At 39.6% G+C, this 17771-nt stretch overlaps 1 protein-coding gene across 2 annotated transcripts in view; it reads right to left on the bottom strand.

The window, feature by feature from the left end:
• Positions 1-17771, bottom strand: part of ADGRA3 (adhesion G protein-coupled receptor A3) — a 118999-nt gene that overhangs the window by 79900 nt on the left and 21328 nt on the right. Inside the window, exon 2 of one of the 2 annotated variants that reach the window (XM_007115844.2) lies at positions 9113-9184. In XM_007115844.2, the coding sequence (XP_007115906.2) occupies positions 9113-9184 (72 nt within the window). Of the gene's footprint in view, positions 1-7885; positions 7954-9112; positions 9185-17771 lie in introns of those variants that run through there. The other variant, XM_024119309.1, reaches the window with a different exon arrangement.

The raw sequence follows: 17771 nt of genomic DNA, 5'->3' as shown, positions 1-17771 counted from the left end.
CGGGGCACAAACCCGTGTCCCCTGCATCGACAGGCGGACTCTCAACCACTGCACCACCAGGGAAGCCCGGGCAAAAGATATTTATAGTCAGATTCTTTAACATCTCCCACTTCCCTTCACCAACCCACAGCTTCCCTAGTGAACACGAGTCTAACTTTAGATCTATGGCTAAATCTGAATATGTTGCATCATTAAAATATAAATGAAAAGGCGCACAAGAATTGTTTAAACAAAATTAAAGGAATATCTTAACTGTTGTTAAAAGAGCTAAATCCTTTAGGAAAGAATGCAAGGTGTATCAGATAAGATGCTTTTTAGCTGCAAGTATCAGAAACCTTTACTTCAAAAGGCTTTAACAATAAAAAAATAATTCTCGGGCATTACAAGAAATCAACAAGTAGAGCAGCTTAAATGGGTGGTTCCATCCATCTCTCAGATCGACCCTTCTCAGAATGTCAAGTTCGCCTCCAGGCTGACCCTTAATCAGGGTGTGACATCCAGGTCCAGAAATCACCTCCAAGCACAGAGTCATGAAAAAGAATGGACACTCTCCTTGTATCTCCTTAGGAGCCAAGAAATCTTCCTCCAAGCCTCACAGCTAACTACTCCTCATCTCTTTTTGGCAATGCCTCTATCAATCCCTAGAGAAAGAGATGCTGTGGTGATCTAGAGCTATCATTTGGTGTGGAATGAAGGTTGGAAAGTCAAACGCATTGGCCACTAAGCAATTCTAGAATCAGGAATTAAGAGTATATAGGGGAGGTGTGCCACTAAATACTGGCAAATATATAACACAACCCAAGAATGACAATAAAAAATGAAGAGGGAGGTGGGAGAGAGGAAGGATAAATGGGTGGATGGATGAATTGATGGACGTTTGGTTCCCTTGAGCAATGCCTAAGACACAGGTTAAGTCTCAAAGGCTATTTGTTAAATAAAGGATCCTCACCTTATTTATCTGATCAGCAACAACTGAGGCTTGACCCATACCCACCTCTCACTCCTCCCACACTATACTTTCTCTGAGGCAATCTCATCACTACCTTGTCTCTGGACTCAAATTTGTATCTCTAGCCCAAACTTACCACTAACTAGTTACTTATCTAACTCAACATCTACATCCGGACATATCTCACAGCCACCTCAAAAATCAGCATAGCCCAAGTTCAATACCGTATCAGAAACCCTAATCTGTGCTTTATCGAGCCCCCCAAGTGATTCTGATGCACATCAAATTGGATAACCACTAGTCCAGGCTAGGGCACTGGTCTCTAAACAGAGATTATAGGCTTTAAATTATCTTAGATTTAACACAGCTCCCTACTTCCCCCTTATCCTCACCCTTCATTCCAGCAGTCAGACAAAACTGGTGAATTTCTGTGTAGTCATTTTAATATTGAAGATGGAAGAAAAAAAGCAACATTTTCGGCATACTGTTTTACTATTTCAAGAAAGGTAAAAATGCAACTGAAACACAAAAAAAGATTTGTGCAGTGTATGGAGATGGTGCTGTGACTGATCAAACATGTCAAAAGTGGTTTGCAAAGTTTCGTGCTGGAGATTTCTCTCTGGACGATGCTCCATGGTCAGGTAGACTAGTTGAAGTTGATAGCGATCAAATCGAGACATTAATTGAGAACAATCAACGTTATACCACGCAGGAGATAGCTGACATACTCAAAATATCCAAATCAAGTGTTGAAAATCATTTGCACCAGCCTGGTTATGTGAATCGATTTGATGTTTGTGTTCCACATAAGTTAAGCGAAAAAGACCTTCTTGAGAGTATTTCCGCACGCGATTCTCTACTTGTAAATGTCTCTACTTAAATGTAATGAAAACGTTCCATTTTTAAAACAAATGGTGACGGGCGATGAAAAGTGGATACTGTACAATAATGTGGAACGGAAGAGATCATGAGGCAAGTGAAATGAACCACCACCAACCACACCAAAGGCCGGTCTTCATCCAAAGAAGGTGATGTTGTGTATGGTGGGATTGGAAGGGAGTCCTCTATTATCAGCTCCTTCTGGAAAACCAAACGATTAATTCCAACAAGTACTGCTCCCAATTAGACCAACTGAAAGCAGCACTCGATGAAAAGCGTCCGGAATTAGTCAACAGAAAATGCATAATCTTCCATGAGGATAACGCAAGACCGCATGTTTCTTTGATGACCAGGCAAAAACTGTTACAGATTGGCTGGGAAGTTCTGATTCATCCGCCATATTCACCAGACATTGCATCTTTGGATTTCCATTTATTTTGGTCTTTACAAAATTCTGTTAATGGAAAAAATTTCAATTCCCTGGAAGACTGTAAAAGGAACCTGGAACAGTTCTTTGCTCAAAAAGATAAAAAGTTTTGGGAAGATGGAATTATGAAGTTGCCTGAAAAATGGCAGAAAGCAGTGGAACAAAACAGTGAATATATTGTTCAATAAAGTTCTTGGTGAAAATGAAAAATGTGTCTTTTAGTTTTACTTTAAAACCGAAGGAACTTTTTGGCCAACCCAATACGAATGATGGAAAACAAGCTAGCTCCCAAATGAAAAACCAAACATTTAGAAAAACAAAGTGTTAAGCCTAAAGAAAAAGGATCCATTCTAGATGGAGTCTGTAGGAGTATGTCCACCTGCACCTGTTTTACTTTGTGGAACACTTAATACATCCAAAAAAAAGAAAAAAAAGAGAAAATTAATCCTCTTAAGAAGTCCATTCTTCATCCCAAAAGAACTGCCAGGACAGCTTGCCTTGCAGGTTTACTCGATCACTGGGGCTTATCTGCTAGCTAGCTCAACGCAGCCAGCCCTGTTATTCTACCCTACGTGCCCTACCCCACACTACTAAGCCTATCCCTTATTCTGCACGGCCTGGCTACAGTAATTTTAAGGCCAGAGCTTTACAGTTTTGGCCCTAGTCTGAATAATTTCTTGACCTATCACTTGCCTTTTACACCACATCTCTTTCTGCCATATTTTTAAGTTGTTTGATTTGTTTGTTCTCATGTTCAGGGGTCTCTAGCTAGCCAAAGCAGGCTGCAAATATTTGGCTGGCTATGTCTCTCAGGTAGAATTCTCCCAGGCAGGGTGTCAGTGCAAGTGGCTTTATTCGGGAAGGGACCTCAGAACACACTAATAGGAAAGTGGGGAAGTGAGCCCAGAAAGAGAAGAGAACCAATAAAGGGGGCATCGTTGAGGCAATCTCTGCTGTGCTCAACTGATACTCGGCCCCCTGGGCACCTGTGGAAGGCAGTCTAGAACACACTCAGGTCGTTCCTCTTGGGGTGGTTGCCCACCATCTGCTCTCAGTCACTGTTTGAGGGTTGCTGAGGCAGGGGTGGGCGAGTGGGGCAGCTTTCATTCCAGCAATGGAGCAAAGAAAGCTCTCAGGTTTTGCATTTGGAAGACTTAGGGAGAGACACTGAAGGGTGAGTGTTCAAGGAATAAAGTCCACTACAGTGTTTTCAGGTGATTTTGAACATTTTGAAAATGATGTCATTGTACAAACATGAAGTCATTTATTTGGCTAGCTATGTCTTAAGTTGGGTTCCCCAAAAGCAGCTCAGGACATTTCTAAAGCTCTTCCTGGCAAACCAGCAGGCTGCTGTAGAACGATCTCTCTCTCTCTCTCTCTCTCTCTCTCTCCTCTGCTAACAAACCCCAGTGGCTATTCCACTGCTCCCCTGGGAAACTCTAACAGAGGGTCCTAGCCCATAGGCCTCAATGGCCACATGACCAGTTATCCTGCTCCAACATCATGCTGGATCCTGTGAAATTGGGCCTTTGCTTCCCCAGGAGAGAAGCCTCAGGTGCCCCTTGCCCTTGGATCCAGAACCTTATATTGGTTTCATGTGATCTTTTTCCCTCTCTCCCCTCATCACAGGTAGGGATGGGGAGATGAGCAAAGACAGAGCCCTTTCCTGGGGACCCACCAACATGTAAGATCTTTCTATACTCCCTCTAACTCTCCAATTAGCCCAGAGAAGGTGTATTGAGGTAAAGAGGAATTTCTTTTTTTTTTTTTTTTTAATCTGTTTCAAACTTCTTTTTTACATTTAGGGTAGAACTTCAGGAACTCACTGGTCAAAAACTGAGTCCTTTTTTCTGTTTTGTCATCCCTTCTCCTGAGGTAGAGTAATTAGGAAACAGGCAGGGAAAATACACATCGGTTAATCTATCAAAATGCTACATCATTGTCACAGGCTGAACTGTGGCCCCCCAACTGTCTTATATTATTGAATTCATAACCTCCAGTATCTCAACATGTGACTGTCTTTGGAGACAGGGTCTTTAAACAGGTAATTAAGTTAAAATGAGGTCACACAGGTGGGCCTTAATCCAATATGACTGGTGTCCTCACAAGAAGGGGAGATTAGGACACAGACACACACATAGGGAAGACTTCGTGAAGACACCAGAGGAAAACAGATGGCAACCTATAAGCCAAGGAGAGAAGCCTGGAACAGATCCTTCTCTCATGGCCCTTAGAAAATACCAACTCTGCCAGGGCCTTGCTCTTGAACTTCCAGCCTCCAGAACTGTGAGGAAACAAATGTTTGTTATTTAAGCCACCCAGTCTGGGGTACTCGTTACGGCAGCCCTAGCAAACCAATACAACGACTACACTCACAGAGACTGTTCTGGGCTCTATTTCAGACACAAAGTCCTAAAGTCTCTGCAGTCCTGGAAGAGAAGCCACCTAGATACACTACTGATTGTGTAAGAGCCAGAAGCAAACTGGAGTCCATGAGAAGCATTTTACAGGAATGAAAATCACAGAAGGGTACAAGAGACATTCTTTGGGTTCAGTCGCAGGACGAGGACAGCAGAGCACAGACACAGGGCAGGTTAGAAAGCTAGGTAACCAGGCAGAGAGGGAAAATGAGAAGCATTATGGAAAGAGTAGAAAGTATGAATGAAGAGATTGTTCAAGAAGTTGGTATGGAAAGTACTAAACTTATAGAGGCTTTAAAATTAGCAAATCAAATCAGAAAGCAGCAACATGGTAGAAACTATAAATATGAAAGATGGTGCTGTGCCCTAGGGGAAGGAAAGCCCGCAGTCCTCTTCCACACCTTCCTCTCCGAGGCCCCTGCATCAACACCCTACCTCCAAGCCCAGGTGGAATAACGGGGCAGTGCTAGGGAAGGTCTAGAAGCCGGCAACCAGCCTTGGGTAGTGAACTCCCACAAAAGGGTCAAGCAACTGGCTAAGGGCTCTCTTTGGTCTACCTTGTGCTCTGGAAATCAAGTGAAACAAAGGCCAGGGGCATTTCCACGAGAGGCCGCGGGGCCCTTTGCAGCCTCTGGTCCCAGGAGGAACGTGGAGGAGGAAAGGAGCACCACCCGGCTCGTGCCCACAGAGGACGGCCCTGTGGCTGGGGTGCTTCCTCTGGGACGCTTGCCCCTCTCCTTCCTTCTCGGGGCCAAGTCTTCCAAGACTGCAGTCGGAGCCTAGCTCTACCATCCCTGTCTCCTTCTGTCTCAAGTGGATGGCTCTCCTGCAAAGACAGTGTGAGAAGCAGCCATCCCCCCAGGCATGCGCGACCCGCCTCCGCGGCAGTGGTTAAGGCCAAGGTTCAGGCCTAGGCTTGGAAGTGTACATAGAAAATGCCAAGCACAGGGCATGCTTAGGTAAAGATGATCCCCAACAGAGGAAGTCCAGTCCCAGGGTCATCACTGGGATTTCAGGCTGAAGCCCCCATCCATATAACAGTCTTTCAAAGTCCCCCAGAGTGTGTGTGTGTGTGTGTGTGTGTGTGTGTGTGTGTGTGTGTGTGTGTGTGTGTGTGTGTGTGTACACACGTATATGTACATGTATATACATATGCAGATTATATACATATATGTACATATATACATGCATACCGGTACACGTGTGTGTGTTTCTCTCTGGCCCTATATAAGAGATGGTGTTCCGGGATTCTGGTATAAACAGCCCCCTGGCTGAAAACAATAGCAACATTTTAATATAATCTAATATGTTGCTGGCAACCTAATGTTTCTAACATGTACAGGGATTTATTTTCAACAAATGGCTAAAAATAAGGCCAAAGACAAAGGAAATTAAAAAATAAATGTAACAAGGACGGTAATTCACACCATAGCACAGAACTTTAGCTATGCTGTCCACACTTCTGATGTACATGAACCACCACAGCAATCCTGGGGCCAAAAGTAACTTGTGTTTCTAAACACAACAGACACCACTTAACACCTAGGAGTGCCTGTCATCCTTCCTTGGAAAGGGCAAACCGCACTGACCCCGCCATCATTCTGAGTACCTCTACTCAAAGCCTGACAATGTGCTACATGCTAAGGGTATCTGTCAGGCACAATGACTCTTCTTGCAAGGAACGGAAAACCAAACAGGAACAGGCTGCCTCATTCAACTCTAACAGTCCAGAGGGAGTCATACTTCGGCGAGGTCCCGCCAGCTCCCCTACGCTCACCCTGATGGGCCTACCCCACACACCTCAGTGTGACGGCTCCGGCCCAAGCCCGCAGCATGGTGGCTTCTGTACCAGAAGTACAAGCATCTTTTCTGATGAAAGTGAGGAAATTCCTCTCCCCAAAGCCCCAAGCAAATCTCAACTCAATTAAATTGGGTCAAATGCCCATTCCTAAACCAGTGACCATGGAATGTGTGTGGACTATCCTATCAAGATAAGGCCTAGAAATGAGGTGCAGCCAGCATCCTCTGAAGCACATGGACTGTGTGGAACAGAACATGAAGGCTTGAATGAAAACAGAAAAAAAAAAAATCTGAGAATTAAGCACTGCTCTGCTGAGATCATTTTACAGGTGTGTGCGTACACACATGTGTATACATACACGTTTATATGTATACATATGCATACATGAATGCACTGCTGTATATGTATATGTAAATGCATACACACACACACACACACACATATATATATAAAGCCTAACTTAAAGATGTTTGATCTTAATGAAAAGAACAGAGACCTACGTAAAAGGATGAAGAACTCTGGATGTTACATGCTTAAATAACACATCTGTGATCAAAGCAATAAAGTCCTGTGGGAATCAATTGTGGCAGAAGACGCTAAGTAAAATAGTCAAGGAAAGGCACACAGAAGGAGAAAAAGTGAAGCAAAGAGAACTAAGAAAATGAGAAAAGTCTGTTATCCAACAGAAATAGAGATGCTCACTGTGACTGGCTCCCTGATGTATGCGAAACGTTATCCTAAGTGTATGAGTAATATGCGAATTTGAAACTTGATCCTAGAATAGCATTCAACACACAAGCAATTAAATATCCATTTTTAATCCATTAAAAACTCACCAAGGCAAAAACTAAGTGCTACTTGTCACACATCTTATCAGAAGCAAAACTAGACCTCATCATTAAGCAAAACAGAATTATCACATTCAAAGATGGCTGAATAAAATAGTCAAAGTTTATCCAAAAGTACTTCTCCTGGATGTGTTTTTTTTTTTTTTTGATTCTACTGGACTATCTTATAAGGTATACACATTATGACAGAATTTCAAAATAGCATTGAGGCTTTAAAAGCCACTGGTCATCAAACTATGATGCACGGCCTGTTTTGTAAATAAAGTCACATCCACATTGATCTGTGTATGCATTCTCAAGACACTGGCATAACTGGGTCACTGTGACAGAGACCATATGGCCCACAAAGCCTAAATTATTTAATATCTGGCCCTTTACAGAAAGTTTGCACTTCTCTGCTTTAATGAATTGTTTTTTAAAATGCAATTCTGAGATGTTTTATAATAAAATATTGGGAAAACTCAATTTTTATTCTGAAAAGTTGAGAGTTTAGTAACAGACTTACAATGAAAATGCAGTAAATAAAATACCAATAAGAGATGATAATAAAAGAATACTCACAATCTTTCAAGGAGACTTAACCCAGAAAATGAGCCATTCTTCAGCTCGGATATTTTATTGTTACTCAGAATCCTAAAAATGACAAAAAAAAAAAAAAAAAAAAAGGTAAGTTGCCTAATATATGTACACCATCAATATCAAAGTAATTTAGCTTGTTATGTTTAAATCTAAATATGAGGAATTCTAAGAAGTCATTTATTACCCAAAGAATTTTTGAGATGCCTGACCAAAAAAAGGGGCTTCTACACACACACACACATATATATATAAAGCCTAACTTAAAGATGTTTGATCTTAATGAAAAGAACAGAGACCTACGTAAAAGGATGAAGAACTCTGGATGTTACATGCTTAAATAACACATCTGTGATCAAAGCAATAAAGTCCTGTGGGAATCAATTGTGGCAGAAGACGCTAAGTAAAATAGTCAAGGAAAGGCACACAGAAGGAGAAAAAGTGAAGCAAAGAGAACTAAGAAAATGAGAAAAGTCTGTTATCCAACAGAAATAGAGATGCTCACTGTGACTGGCTCCCTGATGTATGCGAAACGTTATCCTAAGTGTATGAGTAATATGCGAATTTGAAACTTGATCCTAGAATAGCATTCAACACACAAGCAATTAAATATCCATTTTTAATCCATTAAAAACTCACCAAGGCAAAAACTAAGTGCTACTTGTCACACATCTTATCAGAAGCAAAACTAGACCTCATCATTAAGCAAAACAGAATTATCACATTCAAAGATGGCTGAATAAAATAGTCAAAGTTTATCCAAAAGTACTTCTCCGGATGTGTTTTTTTTTTTTTTTTGATTCTACTGGACTATCTTATAAGGTATACACATTATGACAGAATTTCAAAATAGCATTGAGGCTTTAAAAGCCACTGGTCATCAAACTATGATGCACGGCCTGTTTTGTAAATAAAGTCACATCCACATTGATCTGTGTATGCATTCTCAAGACACTGGCATAACTGGGTCACTGTGACAGAGACCATATGGCCCACAAAGCCTAAATTATTTAATATCTGGCCCTTTACAGAAAGTTTGCACTTCTCTGCTTTAATGAATTGTTTTTTAAAATGCAATTCTGAGATGTTTTATAATAAAATATTGGGAAAACTCAATTTTTATTCTGAAAAGTTGAGAGTTTAGTAACAGACTTACAATGAAAATGCAGTAAATAAAATACCAATAAGAGATGATAATAAAAGAATACTCACAATCTTTCAAGGAGACTTAACCCAGAAAATGAGCCATTCTTCAGCTCGGATATTTTATTGTTACTCAGAATCCTAAAAATGACAAAAAAAAAAAAAAAAAAAGGTAAGTTGCCTAATATATGTACACCATCAATATCAAAGTAATTTAGCTTGTTATGTTTAAATCTAAATATGAGGAATTCTAAGAAGTCATTTATTACCCAAAGAATTTTTGAGATGCCTGACCAAAAAAAGGGGCTTCTTTCTCTGAGAAACTACCCCAAATAGCTAACTTGCACATCTTGTCACATCTTAAATTGTTCCTGTCACACTGAACCAAAAATTTTGAAATAAAAAGGGAGAGAAGTCAACACAAAATAGATCTTAAGTTCAGTATAGAAATAAAGAATACTAGGTACATTTACATAACTAATCAACTTACATAAGTTGAATACTTAAAAACTGGAAACAACAGAAAAATGCAGAACAAGTGCTCTACAAAATACTGACTTTAAAAGAAATACAGTATCTTCTAGATACCATTTCAATAATGCTGAATATTACTTGTAACTTAACCATATACAAATCTGTATTGTGTGAAAATATGCTTTTTGCACACACTCAGACACATGTAGCTGTATTACAATACTACATCTCATGTATTAGGATGATTTTCTTTAAAAAAAAAATGAACTGGAAACAAAAAAAAAAGATTTAAAAGAAGTCCTAGTTGGCAGGACTTGCCTAAGAGCAGACAATGTGTACATGACCTTGCTTCCTCTCAAGGCTTTGTAACTATGCTCCTTTTGCAGCTTGGATGCCAACATAGTAAGTCCCCTACTTACAAACCTTCAAGTTGTGAACTTTCAAAGATGCGCACATGTGTTGCACAAGTGGCTGCGCTTTTAATGAAGACCTGATGGAATTGGAGGCCCAGAGAAAGGACTAAGAGAGACAAGAGGAAGAAGAAGTAACTGAAGAGATTCACGACCCAGGAAATGGCATGGAGATTTTCTTTACTTCAGGAGACACTGCTAGTTTTTGAGGCACAGGACCCGAACACAGAACGGTACACAAAGGTTGCAGCAGCCGTTCAGAATGCAATCCAGTGCTACCATGTCATCTATGAAGAGAAAAAAAGACCTACTACCCAGACATCACCGGATCGTTTTTTCAAGAGGGCAGGTAGAATTGAATCCAGCTAGGAACCAGAACCTGTGCCATCAACCTCAGGCGTGAGAGACATTGCAGCTTGCCCTCCGTCTCCTGTTGCTGACGATCCTTCAGCTCTACCATCTCCCATCTCCTCTGCCTCCTCCAGTCAGTAACTCTTCTTGCCTGTTCACTCGATGCCAGCCCTGTATGCCAGCTGTTGTACTGTACTACTGTACTTTTCAAGGTACTGTACTGTGAGATTAAAAATGTTTTCTTTATTTTTGGTGTTTGCTTGTTTATGTATTATTTGTGTGAAAAGTATTATAAACCTATTACAGTATAGTACTGTATAGCCAATTGTGTTAGTTGGGTACCTAGGCTAACTCTGTTGGACTTAAGGACAAACTGGACTTACCAACGCACTCTAGGAACGGAACTCGTTCGTATGCAGAGAATTTCCATATAGGAGAAAATGCAAAAGCTACCTTATTTGGGGGAATGACACCCAGATACGGTAAATGAAAAAACCAAGGCACAGAAAAGTTAAATTAATGGCCCAAGATCACACTAGCAGAGGCAGAGGCAGATGTGAACCCCGGCACGCTCCACTCCAAACCCCACATTCTTCAATATACACCAACGTTGGTCAAGAGCCACTCTTACTGGCATTTTAGCAGAAAATTCTCCATCCCACACAGTGTTGCAACTTCAGGGGCACCCTCACACTGCGTACAGGCTGAGTGCTGCCCCCCACCTGGGACGGTGCAACACTGTATAAACAAATGTTAACAGAGAACACCTCTGGGTCATAAGATTTCAGGTATTCATTTTCATTTTGTCTACTCTCATCTTTCTCTTAAAAAAAAAAAAAATCCACTATGTGTATGAAAACAAGCAAAAACAGCCATTTGACTGATTTTCTTTGGCTTTAAGTGGAATTTTTTTTTTAATCCTGCTAATGCAGATTAACATTTCACAGCATTTTGGTGAGATGATTAGGGGCTTCTAAAGTCAAGCATACTTGTGCTTGAAGGCCAGCTCTATCACTTTCAAATTACACTAGTCTTGGGCAAGTCACTACATTTTTCTGTAACAGAATTCCTCATTCATAAATGGGCAGAACAGTATCTACCTCATATAACTCTAGAAGGAAGGCAGAAAATGCCTAACATACTCAGTGAGTATCAAGTTGAAGGTTCTATTTCCTTGGTTCTAAAGACACACATCTTCCCATTTTAATGTTTCTGAAATCAAGATGCATCTGGCAATCAAAGTACATTACTATGTAGTATTTTCTCTCTCCAAGCTGTTACTAAAGCAAGGATGGTGATCAAAAAAATGCCGGGCTGGGGGGAAGGGGAGAGGGATAAATTGGGAGATTGGGATTGACACATACACACTACTATATATAAAATAGATAACTAATAAGGACTTACTGTATAGCACAGGGAACTCTACCCAATACTCTGTAACTAATGAGGACCTACTGTATAGCACAGGGAACTCTACCCAATACTCTGTAATGGCCTATATGGGCAAAGAATCTAAAGAAGAGTGGATATATGTATATGTATAACTGATTCACTTTGTTGTACACCTGAAGCTAACACAACATTATAAATCAACTATGCTCCAATAAAAATTTTTTTTAATGCAAATGAAAAATGATTCATACCCTCAAGGAATTTACACTTAGCAAAAAAGAAATAAACATCATAATCACATTCAGAAATGCAAGTTGGAATGTGAACTCTACATACTCAATCAGCAAAGACAGAATTTAGGTGCCAATATAAAGCTTAATATTCCATTCTTACACCTTTGGGCAATTTTCACATTAAAAAGACCAATAGCATGAACTACAAGATTTTGTTCATTTTAACTAAGCATATGTAATCTTAAAACAAAATAAAAATTCAAATTCAAAAAAAGCCAATTAAAGCACCATTTTCTCTAATCAAAATTACAAACGGTTTTTTCAAGGAAGGTGGTAGGCACGGGCAAAACCAAACTTGGACTTGGACATGGCCACAAGGTCACTGGAACAATATTTCTCCAGCTGCCTAGCAGTCCACACCCAAGAGCCACCAGCCTTGCTTTCCTAAATAGGCACTGATCCTAAGCTAACAAGTTACCAAATCTGACAAAAAATATATTCAATGACCTTATTCAGACATGATTTATAACAGACAAAAATTGGAAACTACCGAAGAGTTCAGTTTGTGTAAGAGGAGTAGTTAAATGATGGTACACCAAACAACAAAATGTTATACATCCATTAAAAAATGATGCTTTTAAAGGAAACTTAATAAAAAGGAAATTGTTTATAATCAATTAAAAAGCAGAAAACAAAACTGATATCACTGATTGAAAAGAATGCAGAGACAGAAAAAAAGACTTGGAAGAAATACATCATAATGATCACTATCTTAGTGATGAGGTTTCTACTTCTCTTTTATTCTTTATAATCTTGCAGTATCTTTTGAAATATCCAGAATAACTTATTTTTAAAATATACTTTCTGATGATAAACCTAAGAATCTTAATTACCAAGTATAGCTTGAAACTGACTTAATTTTGAGTATAATTATATCTTAGAAATAAACACTGAAGTAAGGAATACTTTATTTGTGCTTTGAGATTAAAGACTCACATTTCTTATTTACATTCAAAAAACATTTATGTAGTGACTATTTGCAACTTAAAAGGCAGTAGTGCAAAGAACAATAGTGTTGATATCTAGAGCCCAAGGTTTTAATTGAGACCTCACAAGTAATAAATGATTCCATCTGTGACAAGTCACTTCACTTTTCTAGGTAGACTTCCATTTCATCAATTTTAAGACAGAAAAGATTAGGCCAGAATGATAACCAAGCTCCTTCCAGCTTCTTTTAATTTTCTGTAATTATTCATGCTGTAATGAGCAAAGCTGTCGAACTTGATGGTGACTGAGAATTTACAACCAATAAACCAAAAGTAAGGAAACAAAGGAAAACAACACAATCTACCAAGCTCAGTGCTGTTACTATCCTGTTTCTGAATGAAGAATGAAACCCACATTATGGAAGTACCTTGGGAAAAACTGCCAGGGTGGTAACTGAATTATACTCACTTAGATTCAGTATTGCTTCAGCAAAAGGACTGTCATTTGCTCAGTCATAAAGGCTTTAGCAGAATAAATGATAGATTTTATTGAGAGTAAAAGGGAAGACATTTCATCACTTAAAAAGTTATAACTGTAACCTTAAAAATACAGTTTCAATATATTCAGTCTACATATTACTTGATGCGTTAAAGGATTTTGTGCAAGAAAACAGTATCGGTGTGAATAAATCTACTCTTCAGACAGCTTTTACACTCAATTTTGAGACGGAGGGACTGTGGAACTAGCAAATGCGTAATGTCACGTAACACATAAACCTAAAACCTATTCATACTCAATATTTTTGCTGACATCTTTGAAATTTCAAACTTTCTAGGAGGTAACTAAATGAAAAATATAAAACTTGACCAGAGTTATGAAGCTTATTATACATACCCATTTCTGTTCTATACTAATGATGTTACCACACTATCTACAGACAACACCTCTTGAATTTAAACACAAGAAAAGTTTGTTGTCCATTGCTACCATTTAACACAGAAACAAGTTAGTTCAGTATATCATGTATGCTGAAACATGAAAAAAGGAATAAGACTTAATGCAGACATGTTTTTTAAAAAAATCAAAAGTTTACGGAGCAGAAAGAAAAATTAAGCATTACAATTTCTCAGTTGCATGCTATTCCAACTCCCAGAATGGAATGCTGTTCACAGCATCCACACCCTGTATGGCAGAAGACACAGAATAATTTTCCTTTTGAGAGGAAATGAAAATATATTTCAAGAGTAAACATTCAGAGTAAACATTAGGAATATAATTCTTAAAGGCAATATATTAGTTATATATTATTCATTGCACTATTGTTTATAAAAGCTAATTACTGGATATTTAAGTTGGTCCCAGGAATATGGGATTGGGTTAAGTTATCCATTAAATGGATACCACGCAGAATGGGAGGCTGGGAAGCTCTTTAGGTATTCATATAGAAAGACCAGAGACATACTGAAGACTGAGGGCATACATTTACATATTAAAAGTTACCATCCCTTGACATTTCTGATTTGCTCAAATAATAATACAAATTGATTCTGTACGAGATTTATCCTGTAGAATAACACCTGTTACTGCTACATCTTTATCAAGAACAAGAAAAAGAGGCAATATGGCTAGGCTACATTTCTGAGTCACTAACCTCAACAGGCACACAGCCTAAACCTTTAGGGCCAACTGTGATAAGTTAAAATAAAAAATGTTACCTCCTCAAAAGTAAATGTTTAATGCTTTGCTTCATTCATCCCACTAATGAAAACTGGTTATTCCCCACGTTCTCTTGGGGGCAGCCAAATCCAACCCGCTACCTGTCTGCTTGACAGTCCATGGGCTCTAAAAATGGTTTTTATGTTTTTAATGGTTGAAAGAAAACCAAAAGAATAATATTTTATGATACATGAAAAAATCTATGAAACTCAAATTTCAATGTTCTTAAAGTTTTATTGGAACACGACCATGCCCATTTGTTCACATATTGTCTACAGCGGTTTTGATGCTATGACGGAAGACTTGAGCAGTGCCAACAGAGACTGTCTGGCCAGGGAAGTCTAAAATATTTACTATCTGGCCCTTTACAGAAAAAGTTTGCCAACTCCTGTTTTAGTGTACTCTGTCTTGGCTTATTCTGTTTTCAGGCAAATGAAAATCATGCTGATTTCTAAATTAATTCCTCCTAGCAAGTAAGAATAAGAGTATCTACTGGATTTCAAAACTCTCCATCGATTTGAATAATCTTTATTTTAAAATCACATTTAATTCCGCATGCCATCAGCAATTACACACATTTTGTCCCCAGTATTATCAGTTTGTTCACCATTGTGTCCTTCTGTTAATTGGATGCATTCATTCAACCATTCATTCATTCCTGCAGAAAAAATTCTGGGTGTTATGCTTCAGTCCCTGCGTGTCAAAAAATGTTTTGCCCTCACTCTGTCATATCGTCATATCATCTTTTTTTTAAAATAAATTTATTTATTTATTTGTTTATGGCTGCATTGGGTCTTTGTTGCTGCACGCAGGCTTCTCATTGTGGTGGCTTCTCTTGCTGCGGATTCCGGGCTCTAGGCACACGGGCTTCAGTAGTTGTGGCTCGCACGCTCAAGAGCACAGGCTCAGTAGTTGTGGCACACGGGCTTAGCTGCTCCAAGGCATGGGGAATCTTCCCGGACCAGAGATCGAACCCGTGTCCCCTGCATTGGCAGGTGGATTCTTAAATCACTGCACCACCAGGGAAGCCCATATCACCTGGTTTTAACAGCACTTCTCATTATCGGAAATTACTCTGTTCAGATATTTGTCTATTTACCATGTCTCCCATGACAAGGTAAAAACTCATAAAGCATAGGGATCTTTTCCAACTTGACTGTCATCACATCCCCACAAAAAAAAAAAAATCATAATGGTGGACATTTGAGAGATTCTATCGTGCAGCCATGCTTTTTTTTTTTTTTAACATCTTTATTGGAGTATAATTGCTTTACAATGTTGTGTTAGTTACTGCTGTATAACAAAGTGAATCAACTACATGTATACATATATCCCCATATCCCCTCCCTTTTGGGTCTCCCTCCCACCCTCCCTATCCCACCCTTCTAGATGGTCACAAAGCACTGAGGTGATCTCCCCATGCGATGCAGCTGCTTCCCACTAGCTATCTATTTTACATATGGTAGTGTATATATGTCAGTGCTATTCTCTCATTTCGTTCCAGCTTACCCTTCCCCCTCACCGCGTCCTCAAGTCCATTCTCCATATCTGTGTCTTTACTCCTGTCCTGCCCCTAGGTTCATCAGAACTTTTTTTTTTTAGATTCTATATATATATATATGTGTGTTAGCATACGGTATTTGCTTTTCTCTTTCTGACTTACTTCACTCTGTATGACAGACTCTAGGTCCATCCACCTCACTACAAAAAATTCAATTTCGTTTCTTCTTATGGCTGAGTAATATTCCATTGTATGTATGCGCCACATCTTCTTTATCCATTCATCTGTCGATGGACACTTAGGTTGCTTCCATGTCCTGGCTATTGTAAGTAGAGCTGCAATGAACATTGTGGTACATGGCTCTTGGAATTATGGTTTTCTCAGGGTATATGCCCAGTAGTGGGATTGCTGGGTCATATGATAGTTCTATTTTTAGTTTTTTAAGGAACCTCCATACTGTTCTCCATAGTGGCTGTATCAATTTACGTTCCCACCAACAGTGCAGGAGGGTTCCCTTTTCTCCACACCCTCTCCAGCATTTATTGTTTGTAGATTTTTTGATGATGGCCACTCTGACTGGTGTGAAGTGATACCTCATTGTAGTTTTGATTTGCATTTATCTAATGATTAGTGATGTTGAGCATCCTTTCTTCTTTATGTGGATACACACTCATTTACTCCTCACAAGAACACTATAAAACCGATACTATCCTTTTTTTCTAAAACAGTAACAACAAAAATTTGCAAGTTAGGCAACTTGCCCAGGTTCACATTCAGACCAAGTAGCAGACTGAAGATTCAAACAGTGCCTGATACGTAAGTGACTTGTGGGGCTAGGGAGGTGCACTACTCAGATCTCCCTTCCAGAGAGACCCTGCACAGGAGAGCAGGCAGCTGACCACTTCCGGCTGCAACCGTCCAGAGAATCTGCCTCAGTTTCCAAGCAGAGGCCACCCACTTTGCAGGCAATGCCAGCCCAGGACTGAGCACAGCAGTGATAAGTAGGTTCTCTGTTCCTGGCCAGTACAGACTCCCCAGCAGTCCTGCTCTGCACCAGAGTTCCCTGCTGGGCTGGCCAAGACTTTCCCATAGCTGCACGGTAGTCTGCTCCACCCAACTGTCCTTCCTTCCCCCTCTCCCTTCACAGGGGCTAGACCTGCATCTCAATCCAGAGGTGTTCCATACCCACTTCTGCTTCATCTCCCTTTTTTTCCCATAGTTATTTCCCCATGTAAACATCTTATTCTTCTAACCCCACTCTGGCATGCGCTTCCCAGAGGATCCAACTGATAAGATGCCCACAATATCTGTTCAATAAATGAATGAAATAAAAATACAGCTGGGTTTAATGTTCTGTGTTCAAATATCCCTCTGTAAGGAATTAATGATACAGTATCTACAATGTCCGGGCATCCAGCTGTAAAGATGAGACATATAAATCTCAGTCCCAAGCTCATTCCTTCTCTGAGACTTACGGAAAAAAAATGGGAGTGGGGGGAGGTCAAAAAATCTACCAGAATATGTCTAGTTTTCTTCTTTTAATATGGCAATAAAAGTTGTCCCGATACTTTTTTCCACATTTGAACCCTTCTAAAATTAGAACCATCTTAAAATGGATATCAAAAGAAATGTCCAGGGCTTCCCTGGTGGCGCAGTGGTTGAGA

This window comes from Physeter macrocephalus, chromosome 7, assembly GCF_002837175.3.
Source record: "Physeter macrocephalus isolate SW-GA chromosome 7, ASM283717v5, whole genome shotgun sequence".
NCBI classification, from domain to species: domain Eukaryota; kingdom Metazoa; phylum Chordata; class Mammalia; order Artiodactyla; family Physeteridae; genus Physeter; species Physeter macrocephalus.
The sequence above is the reverse complement of the archived record's forward strand: the minus strand, read 5'-3'. Positions and strand labels throughout refer to the sequence as shown.